The 14,724-nt window shown below is 33.0% G+C and overlaps 2 protein-coding genes across 2 annotated transcripts in view; both read left to right on the plus strand.

The window, feature by feature from the left end:
* Positions 1-14,724, plus strand: part of dpa (disc proliferation abnormal) — a 142,827-nt gene that overhangs the window by 98,442 nt on the left and 29,661 nt on the right. The window lies entirely within an intron of this gene.
* The window catches only part of LOC145322840 (uncharacterized), a 36,187-nt gene continuing 21,580 nt past the window's right edge, over positions 118-14,724 (plus strand). The window contains exons 1-8 of the mRNA XM_080165160.1: positions 118-353; positions 830-970; positions 3,156-3,274; positions 3,473-3,573; positions 3,786-3,874; positions 4,123-4,216; positions 4,539-4,667; positions 5,293-5,381. Of these exons, the coding sequence (XP_080021286.1) occupies positions 286-353; positions 830-970; positions 3,156-3,274; positions 3,473-3,573; positions 3,786-3,874; positions 4,123-4,216; positions 4,539-4,667; positions 5,293-5,381 (830 nt within the window). The 5' untranslated portion in view covers positions 118-285. The remainder of the gene's footprint in view (positions 354-829; positions 971-3,155; positions 3,275-3,472; positions 3,574-3,785; positions 3,875-4,122; positions 4,217-4,538; positions 4,668-5,292; positions 5,382-14,724) is intronic.

A 14,724-nucleotide genomic window follows, 5' to 3' on the forward strand; every position in this document is an offset into this window, starting at 1 on the left:
GCGACAATAAGTTCATTTAGTTAATATCAAGTTTATTACTAAAAATAATTATTTCGGCCCTTTAAAATGTTGCTCTATGAAAAGAAAATACGACCTTCGAAATTTTAAATAAAAGACGACATTGAAGGCGCATAAATGCCGCGTTATTTATTGATAAACTTCGCGCCAATTTCGTTCATCTCATAACCACGGCCGAACAGACACTTTGCAATTGTAAACAATGGATGTGGTCAGGACGTGATATTGTAGTGAAATTTTGCACAATTTGTGCAATTTTGTTAAAATATGGAAGGGAATTATGGCGATGCCTTGTTGGGGGCACTTTCAAAGGTTAATTTCCCGCAGATTAATAGGTAAATAAATATGCATAAGTAATTGTACAATCAAATTTATTTATATGTTTTTAGCTAAATGTAACATGTTAAAATTTTTTTTATTCCTTGATCTATCACTTGTTTAGTGTCTTACATGTGAAACTTGTTAGTATGTTATAATGTATGATGTATCTATGTTGGAATATTTTATAACCACGATATTTAATGCTTTATTATACGCACTAAAACCCCGGCGTTTTGTTTTGACATGTTAACGTACGTCTTTTATGGTCTAAAAAGTTCTTTCATTGAATGTATTTCCATAAAGTTAATTAGGTAATTATTTTAAGTTTTAACTTTTTATTCCTTTTTCAAATTTCAATGTGAGTTTCACTATTTTGTGCGAAAGTTCTTTAAAATTCCAATACATCTTATTTTGACATACTTAATTCAAATGCATGCTGATCATCAAACAAAGATCTTAACGTGGTTACGTACAAATGTTATTTATTTAGATTTACACCTGAAGCATTTGATTGGCTGTTCGAACAGGAGAAAGAAAGTGTTGATCTGCTGAAATGGCTGAGTAAAACTTTGTCAGCTGACACTTACATCAGTGAAGATCAGTTGGAATCTTATAATCAAATTCCTTCGAGGTAAGTTTATTTTCAAGATACTGTTTTGTAAGATAATGAACTAGCGTCAACGACTCTGGTATTTAGGGAGCGTTGCTTTTAAAGTTGTAAGAAGGAGGGACAGAAGACATTATAACCACCCCAGTACTTATGTTGAGTTTTCTGAATTGAGAAACTAATAAAAGGTAGGTTGTGCTAAAATTCCATAAAGGTGCGAGTTTTAAGGCTTAAAAACAGTAGTAGAACGATAATATTCATTTAATCACCCCTGCTTTGTTTGCACAATTAGAACGAAAACAGAGTTCGCCGATAATAAAAGTAGTAGATATTATTGTCATACCATATAATTCTAAAGTCCCTTGATTTAAAATAATTACACAACATTTAATCCTAAATTGACTGTAAACCTGGTGTTGCACGTGTGGACATCGAACCCGGTTATTGTCGTGCGCGCTAATGCCGCGTACACGCGTACAGTTTTGTCAAAACCAGGTTGCCACTTAAATTTTTTTATAAAAATTTTAAAAATGAATAAATTGCTTTTAACATTGAAATTATAGTGGTACTTACTAGTAAAAGTATAGTATACTTAAAAATTATTTTTTTAATATATTTACAGGGTTGCCGTAAAACTTTCACTTCAAAATATATTCCAGAAAATTATATTTTCACTTTTTCAATATTTTTGAAGAATAAGAATGTATTTGACAAGAATATTTATTTCTATTATGATTTAAAAGGAAAAAAACTAAAAATCGTTAGAAAATTATTATATTATAAAATTATAGTTTTTTTTAACGCATATTTATGCTAGTTTAGAGTTATTTGTTTGAAATAAAAATTTCAAATCTAGGTTTATTATTCTCTTGTCTTTGGCTGGAAAAATAATATAAACTTTAATTTCCATTGTGAAGGTATTAATTTTAACGTTAAAGTTTGTAATATTAAGGCCCATAAAAATTATACTTTTACTTAATAAAATTTTTTTTTTATTTCAGAAAATATTAATTTCATTAAGAACAAAGACGTTTGTGAAAAAAAAAATTTAACAAGGATGACAACATCCATAAGTAGCGAAGCATAAACAATTAAATAAGAATTTAGATATTAGTTGACAAAAGCATGCATATTAAAAAAAAATCACGAAACCTTTCAACATTTGTTAATTTCTTAATATTTATTTATATTTCAGTACTATGACTAACAGACTGACGGTCAAAGTAAATTACATACTGGATGCTCAAAACAACGGGAAATTTAATTTTGATATTTTAAAAAAATTTTTAAAAAAGGACCATAAACACCAAAGATATGAAGAAAAATGTGAAAAATATAAAAATAGCCAAAAACCTGCAAAAAGGCAGTCTGACCGCCATTGATGTGTTCTTGAAACGAAAAGAAATTTAATCTTGATATCTATAACTGAAAAACTTTGGAAATTAGGCCATAAACACCAAAGGTATGGAGAAAAATGTGAAGAAAAAAAAATAGCCTAAAACCTGCTTAAAGGCAGTCTGACCGTCATAGTTGTTTTCTTGAAACGACAGGAAATTTAATTTTGATTCTATAACTGAAAAAATTTTGGAAATCGGACCATAAACACCAAAGATATGTAGAAAAATGTGAAAAATACAAAAATAGCCTAAAACCTGCTAAAAAGCGGTCCTATCGACATTGATGTTTTATAAATAATTGTGCTCCTTGATAATGGGAATGTTGTCAAAAAATTTCAGCCTTTTATCTTTTATAGGAGCCGAGAAAATCACGTTTCCCCCAAACTAAGACGGACATACGGACAGACGGACATTTCAAATTATAGAGTAGCTTCGCTACTAAAAATGCTTAAATAAGAGCAATAGATATATATCTTAATATATCCATTATAGTGTACGTTTTGTTGGGGTTTCGGGATTTTTATGTGTTCTGCAAAGATATCATCAGCTGGGCATAGTTTTTAATAACAAAACAACTGTGAAATATGTGTATTCCTTATTGAATAGAACAATAGATAAAAAAATTATATTCTATATTATATAAAACTCACACCTTTACGGAACCTACAATCCCTACCTACCCCTTTTTTCCACTTAAATGATAGGATATTCAGCTGTTCTATTTTCATTCATAATGTGAGTGTTTCGGTTGCGATACTTTTTGTTAATCTAAGATTAGTTTTAAATAGAATTTATTTCATTTTTCTTTATAGTGAACGTTTGACAGGAGGAAAAGTGCTTGAAGAGGCTCTCGACTCTTTACAAGACAAGGATTCTAATGTATCAAATGAGGAACTTGAAAGAAAAATTGCCGAGTTAGAATCTGAATTAGGTTAGTATTATTAAATAATGCAGACATACTACTTAATCTAAAGCTCTAAAGCTGTGTTACTAAAACAAATTATTCTTTATGCAGTTGTATCATATTTATTACATTTACTGAAGATTTTATGTTTTATTATATAAATATCTATTGCTTCTTGTATTTATTATTTATCATAAATTTTCCTTAAAATTTCAATTGATTTAGGTTATCATAATGAAAACTGCGATGTTATGGGTGCCTTAAAGTCACAATTGACAGACTCTGAGAGATTGAGCAGTGTTGAATTGAACCAGTTACATGAGCAGGTAGGTGCAATAAACATAAGTTTAGCTGACTTTTTGCTATTCTGAAAGGTAAATAGTCTACTCAGATCTTTTATCTTTTTGCAATTGACATATATACATCAATAAACTTAGCTTTGACTCTTATATTTAGGACGAGTTCCGTAGTTATTTTTTTGGGTTAATACGCGTAGAAAAAACACTCCTCATTCAAATGAAATGTTTATTTTTCACAGGTTGAGAAAGTAAGGCGAGATAATCGCAAGGGACAAGAATCCGTGTTAGAAATGAATACAGATTTCAACACTTCCCTGAAAAAGCTAGAGTAAGTATTTCCATGTTTAACCGCACATTGACCGTGGCTTAGTTCATATGTCCATATTTCCTAAAACTACCCAAAAAAATTAATTCGTAGTAAGAATTAAACTAAGAATCCAACAAAGTAAAAAAAATCAACAAATTCAGTGTTAATGGGATTTTTTCTCTACCAAGTTTGATAGTTTATTATAGATGCTTTACATTTTGATATATTTGTCTGTTTTTCCTATACTGTAAACATTTGTTTTGCTTTAGGAATAGTTTACAAGAGTACAAAAGTAAATATGAGGCTACAAGTTCAAGGCTGAGTCAAGACAAAGTTCATGCCTTTCAGATTGACTTAGACCAGGTATTACGCCTATTTATTTATTAAAATTAAACCAACCTTTTACAATTTAGTAAAAATATCCAAAGTTTTTGTAACAACGAATAATTATAAGATAACGTGTTACTGATAGTAAAATTTAGGGTACTAGTGTAATTTACAGTTCAATATTCCCTCCTTCCTCCGATTTTGTTCTTAAGATTACAGCATATCAGATTATGAAAAACTTATGGACAAAAATTCAGTTATAGAGTAGCTCTGCTACTGAAAGTCTATTTATTTTCTTGTTTTATTCAATGACATCAAGTGTTGTAAATGTAATAATAGATTTTTATTTTTATTTTAGATTTCTACTAAAGAGACAGAATTGAACCAGGCTATCGGATCTTTTATCAACACTGTGTTTGGCAGCAAGTTCAATAATCTTGGCATTTTTCAAACCCAATCTGATGTTCATGATGATGAGAAACCTAAGGTAAAGAAAAACTAAGATAGCAACGACAATTATGTGTCCTTTTTTTGGTGGATAAAACACAATGTTTTTGTCAAATATTGTCAAGAATTCAAGGAAAATGACCTTTATGTTTTTTCTATTCAATCAACTTTTTTTTAAAGGGATAGTTTCTCGAAATGCATTTGAACTTAATTTAGTGAACCGCATATCATTTTCTGGTTAATTGGTTAAACTGCATTTATATGGCATATAATTGAAAGAATTCTAATTTTCTACCACGTAGTTTTTAAAATATCTAAATTTGAAAATCGTCTTTTTAAACTGCATATATCACAAAAAGACGATTTTCAAGTCTTGATATTTTCAAAACTATGTGGTAGAAAATTGAAATTATTTCATATATATGCCATATAAATATAGTTTAACCCATTAATCAGGAAATAATATGCGGTTCACTAAATTAAGTTCAAATGCATTTCGTGAAACTACCCCTTTCGTCAATGAACAATGACAGTCTATTTGAAAAAACTAGATTTTTTAAAATTGAACGATCTTAAGAACCTTTCTTACTCACTAATTGATAGGTCTATTTTATGGGCCAACCCAATGTTGCAAAAGCGTAGCAACTCTATTAACTGTGTTTTAGGTTATGGACTTGGAAAGTAAGGATTTGTTGGAGCTAGTGAGGGGTAGAGATAGAACTGAGTTTCAACATTTAAAATCAGAAATTTACAGGTTTGGTATTGAAACTGTTTAAGTTAAGAGCAGGGTGTCGGAGCCGTTTAATTTTGATGCGGCTCCGGCTCCTACCTTAAAATTAATATATCAATTTTTTTTCATTATTGAATTTGATAAAATAAAATAAATAATATAGAATATTTTGCTTTTATTTGATTAAAGCTATAAAAGTAGAAGGATGTGTGTCTATTTGTTAAGTAACAATAGTTTTTCAGTTTATTAAATGGAAATAGACCGTTGCCAAATAATAATATTACTATAAAAAAAATCATTTTTAGCTAATCCGGAGCCGGAGCCGTTTTTAACAAAAAATGCGGATCCGGCTCCACCAAAAATGTTGCTGCTCCGGCTCCGAAACACTGGTTAAGAGATATTTATTTTATACAAAGAAAAACTATTTCGCCCGTTACTTTCAAGATTGGCAATTAGTTATTTTTCTCTGTTGGTTAGTTGCAGACAAACTATTGTCTTAGTAATGATACTTTTAAGAATAACTGCTATGCTTCAAACATTTACCTTCTTAAAATGCCAAGAATTTATCTTATCCGTAGCAGGGACAAGGGAATGTCTTTCTGACCAACAATTCTATTAAAATTATGCAATCTCATCACGAAACCTTTAAAAGTTTTGAATGTTATGGATGATTCAACTATTATCAAAAAGGGTTTATAGTAAAGAACATAAGGGTTTAAATTCGCTAAATCTCATCACTAAACCTCAATATTAAATAAGAAATTAGCAGACCATTTTTCAAAACAAACAAAAGAATTCTTACTAAACAATTCAAAAGTAGGGAGATTAAAAAAATATTTTTAATTACTTCCTAAAATTTAAATCTTTAATTTTTTTTCTTTTACATAATATTTGTAACTGATTAAAGACAAAAAAAAAATATCTTAATAAATTTTTACTTTGATGCATTTTCAAACACTTTTATTAACCCCTTAAAGCAAGTTAAGACAAAAGTTTCATATTGATTCAATGATTAAAATACATCTTACTTTAAAGCTCAAAAATAAAATTCATTTGTGGTATTCACCATCATACATGCAGTAGTTGGGTTCTTGGAACCCAACTGGAACCCAACTTTTCTCCTCCTTATGAAGGGCCACCCTAGTAAAAGGAGGGGCCAACCTCCTCGCAAGGAGGGGCCAACCCCAAAAAGGAGGGGCCACCCCCCAAAAAAAGAGGGGCCACCCCCCAAAAAAAGAGGGGCCATCCCCTAAATAGGAGGGGCCACCCCCCTAAAATGAGGGCCCAACCTCTAAGAAAGAGGAGCAACCTCTTATTTTAGTTCTTTTTATGATTCCTAATTAAATAATCAGAATTATGTTCTATTTTAAGGTGTTATAACCCTGAAAACGAGGGGCCACCCCATTAAAAAGGAGGAGCAATCCCCCTAAAAAGGTGGGGCAATCCCCTAAAAAGGAGGGGCCACCCCCCTAAAATAGGGGCTAACCTCTAAAAAAGAGGAGCAACCTCTTATTTTAGTTCTTTATATTATGATTCTTTATTAAATAATCAGAATTATGTTCTATTTTGAGGTGTTTTAATCCTGAAAAGGTGGGGCCACTCCATTAAAAAGGAGGGGCCACCCCCCTAAAATGAGGGGCCAACCTCTAAAAAAGAGGAGCAACCTCTTATTTTAGTTCTTTATATTATGATTCTTTATTAAATAACTAGCGGCTTCGCCCCTAGCCTCTAGGGGCTTTGCCCCAAGCGGTTAGATCAAACAAATTTTTCGTATTTTAGATTTAAAGGAAATTTAAAAAAAAAAAAAAATTGGGGGGGGGGAGACTTTTTTTGGGGGGGGAGAATTTTTTTTTTGGGGGGGGTAGTCGACCCCACTATTTTTGGGGGGGTTGGGGGTGTTCTACCCCACAAGAAAATAGTTATAAACCTTCCCGGGACCTATGAGAAGCTACCCTGTAAAGGAATACCCAATCGGTTCAGCGGTTAGCGAGATCCTTCTCTACAAACAAACAAACAAACAAACAGACAGACAGACAAACATACAGACATCGTTTTAATTTGTATTATAGATTAGAATTATGTTCTATTTTAAGGTGTTATAACCTTGAAAAGGAGGGGCCACCACATTAAAAAGGAGGGGCCAACCTCTAAGAAAGAGGAGCAACCTCTTTGATTTTAGTTCTCTATACTACAAATTGCGATCTTTAGACAAAAGTAAACTTCAATATCTAGGCTTGTATTTGAAGAAATGATGTAATTGTTTTGCTTAAGCTCGGAAATAACTTAAATTTGCTTCTGTTAACTTCTAATGTGCATTTGGTAAGCCCGTCTGGCTGTTTTGAAGGAGCGAAGCTACCCTATTTTTAAAAAATCTATAAATTATCATAATTTTAGTTAGGATAGGAATATTTTAGCAAAATCAACGTCTATGTAAATATTTCTTATATGCAAACAAAGTTTGTGTTAAAGAATATAGCGTCAGGTGCGCCCAGTTCGAGTCCCGGTATTTTTAGGTAGGCCTAGTATAAGTAAAATAGGACACTTAAAATGCATGTTTTAAAGGGGGGAGGCGGATGTGACACTTTTTGAAACCAAAAGTAAAACGTGCATTATCTCAGCCCATAAAAGAGTTACAGCTCTAAAATTCGGCACAGCAGTTGCTTTTGTGGAGAACAAAATGGAACTGTGAAGAAACGGCGGCGGAACAGCCGCTCCCTCTGAAAACCGCTGTTTCCCGCCAAAATTTCTTTTGCCTTGACACTTGTAAGATTTTACACTTTATGAGAAAAAAGTTTATCGCAGTTGACTAAGAACTGTCTAATTTGGCGAAAAAATGCAAAAAAAATCGGCGGGAGCGGCGGTTCTGTCGCCTTTTCTTCACAATTCAATATTGTTCTCCACAAAAGCAACTGCTGAGCTGAATTTTAGAGCTGTAACTCTTTTATGGGCTGAGATCATGCATGTTTTACTTTTGGTTTCAAAAAGTGGCACATCCGCCTCCCCCCTTTTTTACAGATATAAACAACAATAACCTAATTTTCAAAAAAAAACTTTTGATTTTGTGTTATTACCTTTATTCAAAGTCTAGCTATCTTCATTTAAGGTTTGTATACAGAAATATTTTTTCTCTCTTGTGTTAAACAAAAAAGCTTACTTTTAACAATTTATTTCTCTTGTGTTACACAAAAAAGCTAACTTTTTACGATTTTTTTTTACATATTTCTTCATGAAGCTTCAATAGTTGCTAATATGAGTAAAAGGGGGACGTAACTGAAGCTTTTTTGATGCAGGGGGGGGGGGGGATTCTAAGGAACCACTTGATGAACCGTGTAAATTTTTTGGACTTAAGCTTTTATGGGTATGATCATCTTATGGTTTCAAAGTCTTCTTCTAGTTTTGTAGTTACCCCCCTGCCACCAACCACTAGGCCTCCCGGGATCAAAAAAACCCATAAAAATGAACCTAACCTTTATTTTCTCAGAAACCATTTAATCAATAGACATGATTTCTTAAACTTAAGCTTTTATGCTTATAAACTAACTTTAAGTATAGAAGTCACCCCACCTGCGCCAACCCCTTGCCCTCCGGGGCTCAAAAAACCCTAGAAATTGACCTAACCTCATTTTTCTTAGAAACCATTCGACCAATAGAGATGATTTCTTAAACTTAAGCTCTTATGGTTATAAACTAACTTCTAGTTTAAAAGTTACTCCCATGCCGCCAACCCCTAGCCCTAAGTGACTCAAAAAAAACCTTAATTTTCTCTGAAACCATTCGACCAATAGAGATGATTTTATAAACTTAAGCTTTTATGGTTATAAACTAAATTTTGGTTTAGAAGTCACCCCTCTGCCGCCAACCCCTAGTCCTCCGGGGATAAAAAAACCTATAAAATGAACCTAACCTTTATTTTCTCAGAAACTATTTGATCAATAGAGATGATTTCTTAAACTTAAGCTTTTTTGCTTATAAACTAACTTATAGTTTATAGGTCACTCCCCTGCCGCCAACCCCTAGCCCTCCGGGGATCAAAAAAAACCCATAAAATGAACCTAACCTTTATTTTCTCAGAAACTATTTGATCAATAGAGATGATTTCTTAAACTTAAGCTTTTTTCCAAAAACCCTAAAAATTAACCTAACCTTAATTTTCTCAGAAACCATTCGACCAATTGAGATGATTTCTTAAACTTAAGCTTTTATAATTTTAAACTAAATTTTGGTCTAGAAGTCACCCCCCTGCCGCCAACCCCTAGCCCTCCGGGGATCAAAAAAAACCCATAAAATGAACCTAACCTTTATTTTCTCAGAAACTATTTGATCAATAGAGATGATTTCTTAAACTTAAGCTTTTTTGCTTATAAACTAACTTATAGTTTATAGGTCACTCCCCTAGCTCTCCGGGGCTCCATAAAACCCTAAATTGAACCTAACTATAATTTTCTCAGAAACCATTTGATCAATAGAGATAATTGCTTAAACTTAATCTAAAAAGCTAATAAACTAACTTCTAGTTTAGAAGTCACCCCACTGCCGCTAACCCCTAGCCCTCCGGGGCTCCAAAAAAACCCCTAAAAATGAACCTAACCTTTATTTTCTCAGAAACCATTTGATCAATAGAGATAATTGCTTAAACTTAATCTATAAAGCTAATAAATTAACTTCTAGTTTAGAAGTCACCCCACTGCCGCCAACCCCTAGCCCTGCGGGGCTCCAAAAAAAACCCTAAAAATGAACCTAACCTTAATTTTCTCAGAAACCATTTGATCAATAGAGATGATTTTTCAAACTTAAGCTTTTACGGTTATAAACTAACTTTTGGTTTAGAAGTCACCCCCCTGCCGCCAACCCTTAGCCCTCCGGGGCTCAAAAACCCTAAAAATGAACCTAACTAGAAACCATTTGATCAATGGAGATGATTTTCTATGTGTAGAAACTACTTAGTTTGGCAGATATATGGTTATAAACTAAATTTTATTTTAGAAGTCACCCACCCCATAGCCACCCTGGGCTCAAAAACCCCCTAAAAAATATACTTTAGCTTAAAATTCTAGTAAATTTTTTTTAGTAGGCTTTCAGAGGAATAACCTAACCTCAGTTTTCTCAGGAACAGCATTATTAAATGTGCAGATATTTTGGACTTCAGGTGTTATGGGAAAAAAGAGTTGGGACTCCATACTTTGTGAATTAAAAATTTTGTTAAAGCAAAGCTACCCCCCTGCCGCCAACACCTAGCCCTCCGGGGATCAAAAAAAACCCATAAAATGAACCTAACCTTTATTTTCTCAGATTCTCAGATTTCTTAAAGTTTAAACTGAAACTTTTATGCTTACAAACTAACTTATAGTTTAGAAGTCACCAGCCTGCCTCCGACCCCTAGCCCTTTGGGGCTCAAAAACCCTAAAAAATTGACCTAACCTTATTTTTTTCGGAAACTATTTAATCAAGAGAGATTATTGCTTAAACTTAAGCTAGAATGCAAATAAATTAACTTCTAGTTTAGTTGGTCACCTCCCTGCCGCCAATCCCTAGCCCTCCAGGGCTCAAAAAACCCTAAGTTGAACCTAACCTTAATTTTCTCAGAAACCATTTGATCAATAGATATGATTTCTTAAACTTAAGCTTTTATGCTGATAAATTAACTTTTAGTTTAGAAGTCACCCCCGTGTCGCCAACCCTTAACCCTCCGGGGCTCAAAAACCCTAAAAATGAACCTAACCTTAATTTCTCAGAAACCATTTGATCAATAGAGATAAATTTTTATGTGTATAAACTACTTTGGCCAACTATCCGGCAAATATCCGGTTATCCGGCCAAATTACCGGATATCCGGCCGGATAACCGGCCAAATTACTACATATTAAAGTATCAAAAAAGGATATAGTCCCTTTCGTGGCAACGCACCTTAAGGGGCGATTCGTTTTATTTTTTAAATTGCTTTTAAAAGGTTATTTTAGGTTAGGTTAGGTTATATTTGGTAAGGTGATTTCCCCGCAGGGTAAGGCATTTGGCCCCGCAAGGTTAGAGTCCCCCGCGAGGGGCTAGAAATAGGAGATACGCTACTGTGAAAATACGAATAATTGCTCCTTAAGGGTCGTTGCCACGAAAGGGACTATTCCCGCAAAATAAAATTCTTCATAAACTGGTGTTTTATATTATACTAGCGTCTGCGTCCCTAGTATCTAGGGATTTATATTATAAAAAAAAATAAACAGCCTAAAACCACCCTGGGACTTATAAGAAGCTTCACTCTAAAGGAGAACCATATCAGTTCAGCAGTTAGCAAGATCCTTTGCTACAGACAAAAAAAGCTTAGTAAATAAATCTAATTAACTATTACTACTCTCAATCTGTAATATGTAAGGATTGGCGGGGAGGTGGCGTTGAATTTTTTTCTGAATTTTTTCTATCCCATTTTCTGTGTATAAAAGGTAGAGGGCTATAACTGAGTGACTTTCGAAATATGGGTATGACACATAACTGAGTTGAAATTTTTTTAATACCTCCTTCCTGGCGGGCACAGGATACCAGCAAATTTGGTAAGGTCATTTAGGTAAAAAGTAAAAATATTTTTTTACTTAAACAAAGCATTTCATATTATCTAATACTAAAATATCCTATAGTCGTACATCCTCATATGTAATATAGGTGTTCAAGTCGATTTCAGGTTCCAGGTATAATCCTGCAAGTCCTGAACCTCCAGGTCTCCAGATATCTTTAAACGGTTCCTGTGACCGCAAATTTTTACTTGAAGATTTCAAATTTTAAACTTAGGCTTTTTTATATATCTTCATGACATATTACAATTTCATAAAATCTGTTGCCGTTTACCTGCCAACCGTGGGTTTGCGGCTGGCAGCTGCCAAGTACTGCTGCCACTGCCAAAATTTCTGTTTTGAGATTTCTAATATAAAGTTCACATAAAGATAAACATATTCAGAAAAAATTGTTCTTCTAGCTTCAATAATAAGAAAATTAAAGCCATTGAAGATTAAAAAAAAACAGAGATTTTTGTTGTAAAATATAAAAGATTATATTGCCGGATATCCGGCCGGATAGTTTCAATATCCGGTATCCGGCCGGATAATGAAAATAGCCGGATATCCGGCCACACCGGATATCCGGCCCAACCCTAGTTTAAGAAATCATCTCTCTTGATTAAATAGTTTCTGAAAAAAATAAGGTTAGGTCAATTTTTAGGGTTTTTGAGCCCTGGAGGGCTAGGGGTTGGCGCAGGTCAAATCAACTCTATTGATCAAATGGTTTCTGAGAAAATGAAGTTCATTTGTAGGGTTATTTGAGCCCCGGAGGGCTAGGGGTTTGCGGCAGGGGAGTGACTTTGAAACTATAAGTTAGTTTATAAGCATAAAAGCTTAAGTTTAAGAAATCATCTCTCTTGATTAAATAGTTTCTGAAAAAAAATAAGGTTAGGTAAATTTTTAGGGTTTTTGAGCCCCGGAGGGCTAGGGGTTGGCGCAGGTGGGGTGACTTCTATACTTAAAGTTAGTTTATAAGCATAAAAGCTTAAGTTTAAGAAATCATCTCTATTGATTAAATGGTTTCTGAGAAAATAAAGGTTAGGTTCATTTTTATGGTTTTTTTTTGATCCCGGGAGGCCTAGTGGTTGGCGGCTGGGGGGTAACTACAAAACTAGAAGTTAGTTTATAAGCGTAAAAGCTTAAGTATAAGAAATCATCTCTATTGGTCAAATGGTTTCTGAGAAAATAAAGGTTAGGTTCATTTTTAGGGTTTTTTGGAGCCCCAAAGGGCTAGTGGTTGGCGGCAGGGGGGTGACTTCTAAACCAAAATTTAAACTGCGAGCCAAAAAAATAGGCAAATCTGAATTTGCAGAATAGCAGCTTTAATATTCATTTAGGATGATTTTACTGTAAATATAAAATGTAGATGCATCTTTTGGTTACAAGTTTTCACCGTTAATTTTTTATTTATCAGCACCACTGAATCACAAGATGTCAAAAACAGCATTTTGGGTAAAAACTGGTGAACCAAAAAGATATGCAAATCCAAAACAAATCAATGGAAAAACGATTATTTTGCACCTTTCTTCTGTTTAAAGATAGATTCTGATAAATTAACAATTTTTTAAGGGATTTATGCATTAATTATTATGAAATGTAGTATAAGGTAGAATTTAATGATTTTTTAAAATAAGAAATAATAGAAAAAAAGAAATTCGACCCCTATCACTTTAGAAGACAGTTGCTGACCTCCAGTCTTATGGATGAAACTAAATACATATTAAAAATAATAATTACTCCCAAAAGTATACAAAAATGATTTTTAATGTGTTAAAAAAATCTTTAAAATCTTGATTTTGAGGATGATGGCCTTTAAGATGCTCCTATGGGTAGTGATGGTGAGCCAAATGTTATCAAAGTGCATGACCATGATGACAACTTATATATTGAACTATGGTCCAATTTTTGTATTCATAGCAGCCTCCAGCCAAGCAGGATTAAAAAACAAAAAAATTGCAATTTTAATTACTCAAATGCATTAAGTAAATACTGTCGTTTTTAGAATATGTTTATATTTCTTGTCGGTTGGCTCCATTGGAGATTGCTATGACTACAAAAAATGGTACATAGGTTGATAGACAAGTTGTTGTAATGGGCATGTACATAGATAACATTTGGCTCACCATCATCACCAATAGGAGCATCTGAAAGGACATCATCCTCAAAATCAAGATTTTAAAATCTTTTTTTTTAACGCATTAAAAAGCATTTTTTATACTTTTCAGGGTAATTTTTATCTTTAACATGTATTAGGGTACATCCATTAAACTGGAGGTCAGCAGCTGACCTCTAAAGTGATAGGGGTTGAATTTCTTTTTTTCTAATATTTCTTATTTTTAAAAATCATTAATTTCTGCCTTATACTAAATTTCATAATAATTAATGCATAAATCCCTTTAAAAATTGTGAATTTATCAGAATCAATCTTTAAAACAGAAGAAAAGTGCATAAAATCGTTTTTCCATTGATTTGTTTTGGATTTGCATATCTTTTAGGTTCACCAGTTTTTACCCAAAATGCTGTTTTTGAGATCTTGTGCTTCATTGGTGCTGATTAATAAAAAATCAACGGTGGAAACTTGTAACAAAAAGATGCATCTACATATTATGTTTACAGTAAATTCGTCCCAAATGAATAGTGAAGCTGCTATTTTGAAAATTCGGATTTGCCTATTTTTTTGGTTCGCTGTTTAGTTCATTAGCATTATAGATTAAGTTTAAGCAATTATCTCTATTGATCAAATGGTTTCTGAGAAAATTAAGGTTAGGTTCATTTTTAGGGTTTTTTTTGAGCCCTGGAGGGCTAGGGGTTGGCGGCAGGGAAGTAAA

Source organism: Acartia tonsa, chromosome 6, assembly GCF_053477335.1.
Source record: "Acartia tonsa isolate MP-2025a chromosome 6, ASM5347733v1, whole genome shotgun sequence".
Lineage (NCBI taxonomy): Eukaryota > Metazoa > Arthropoda > Copepoda > Calanoida > Acartiidae > Acartia > Acartia tonsa.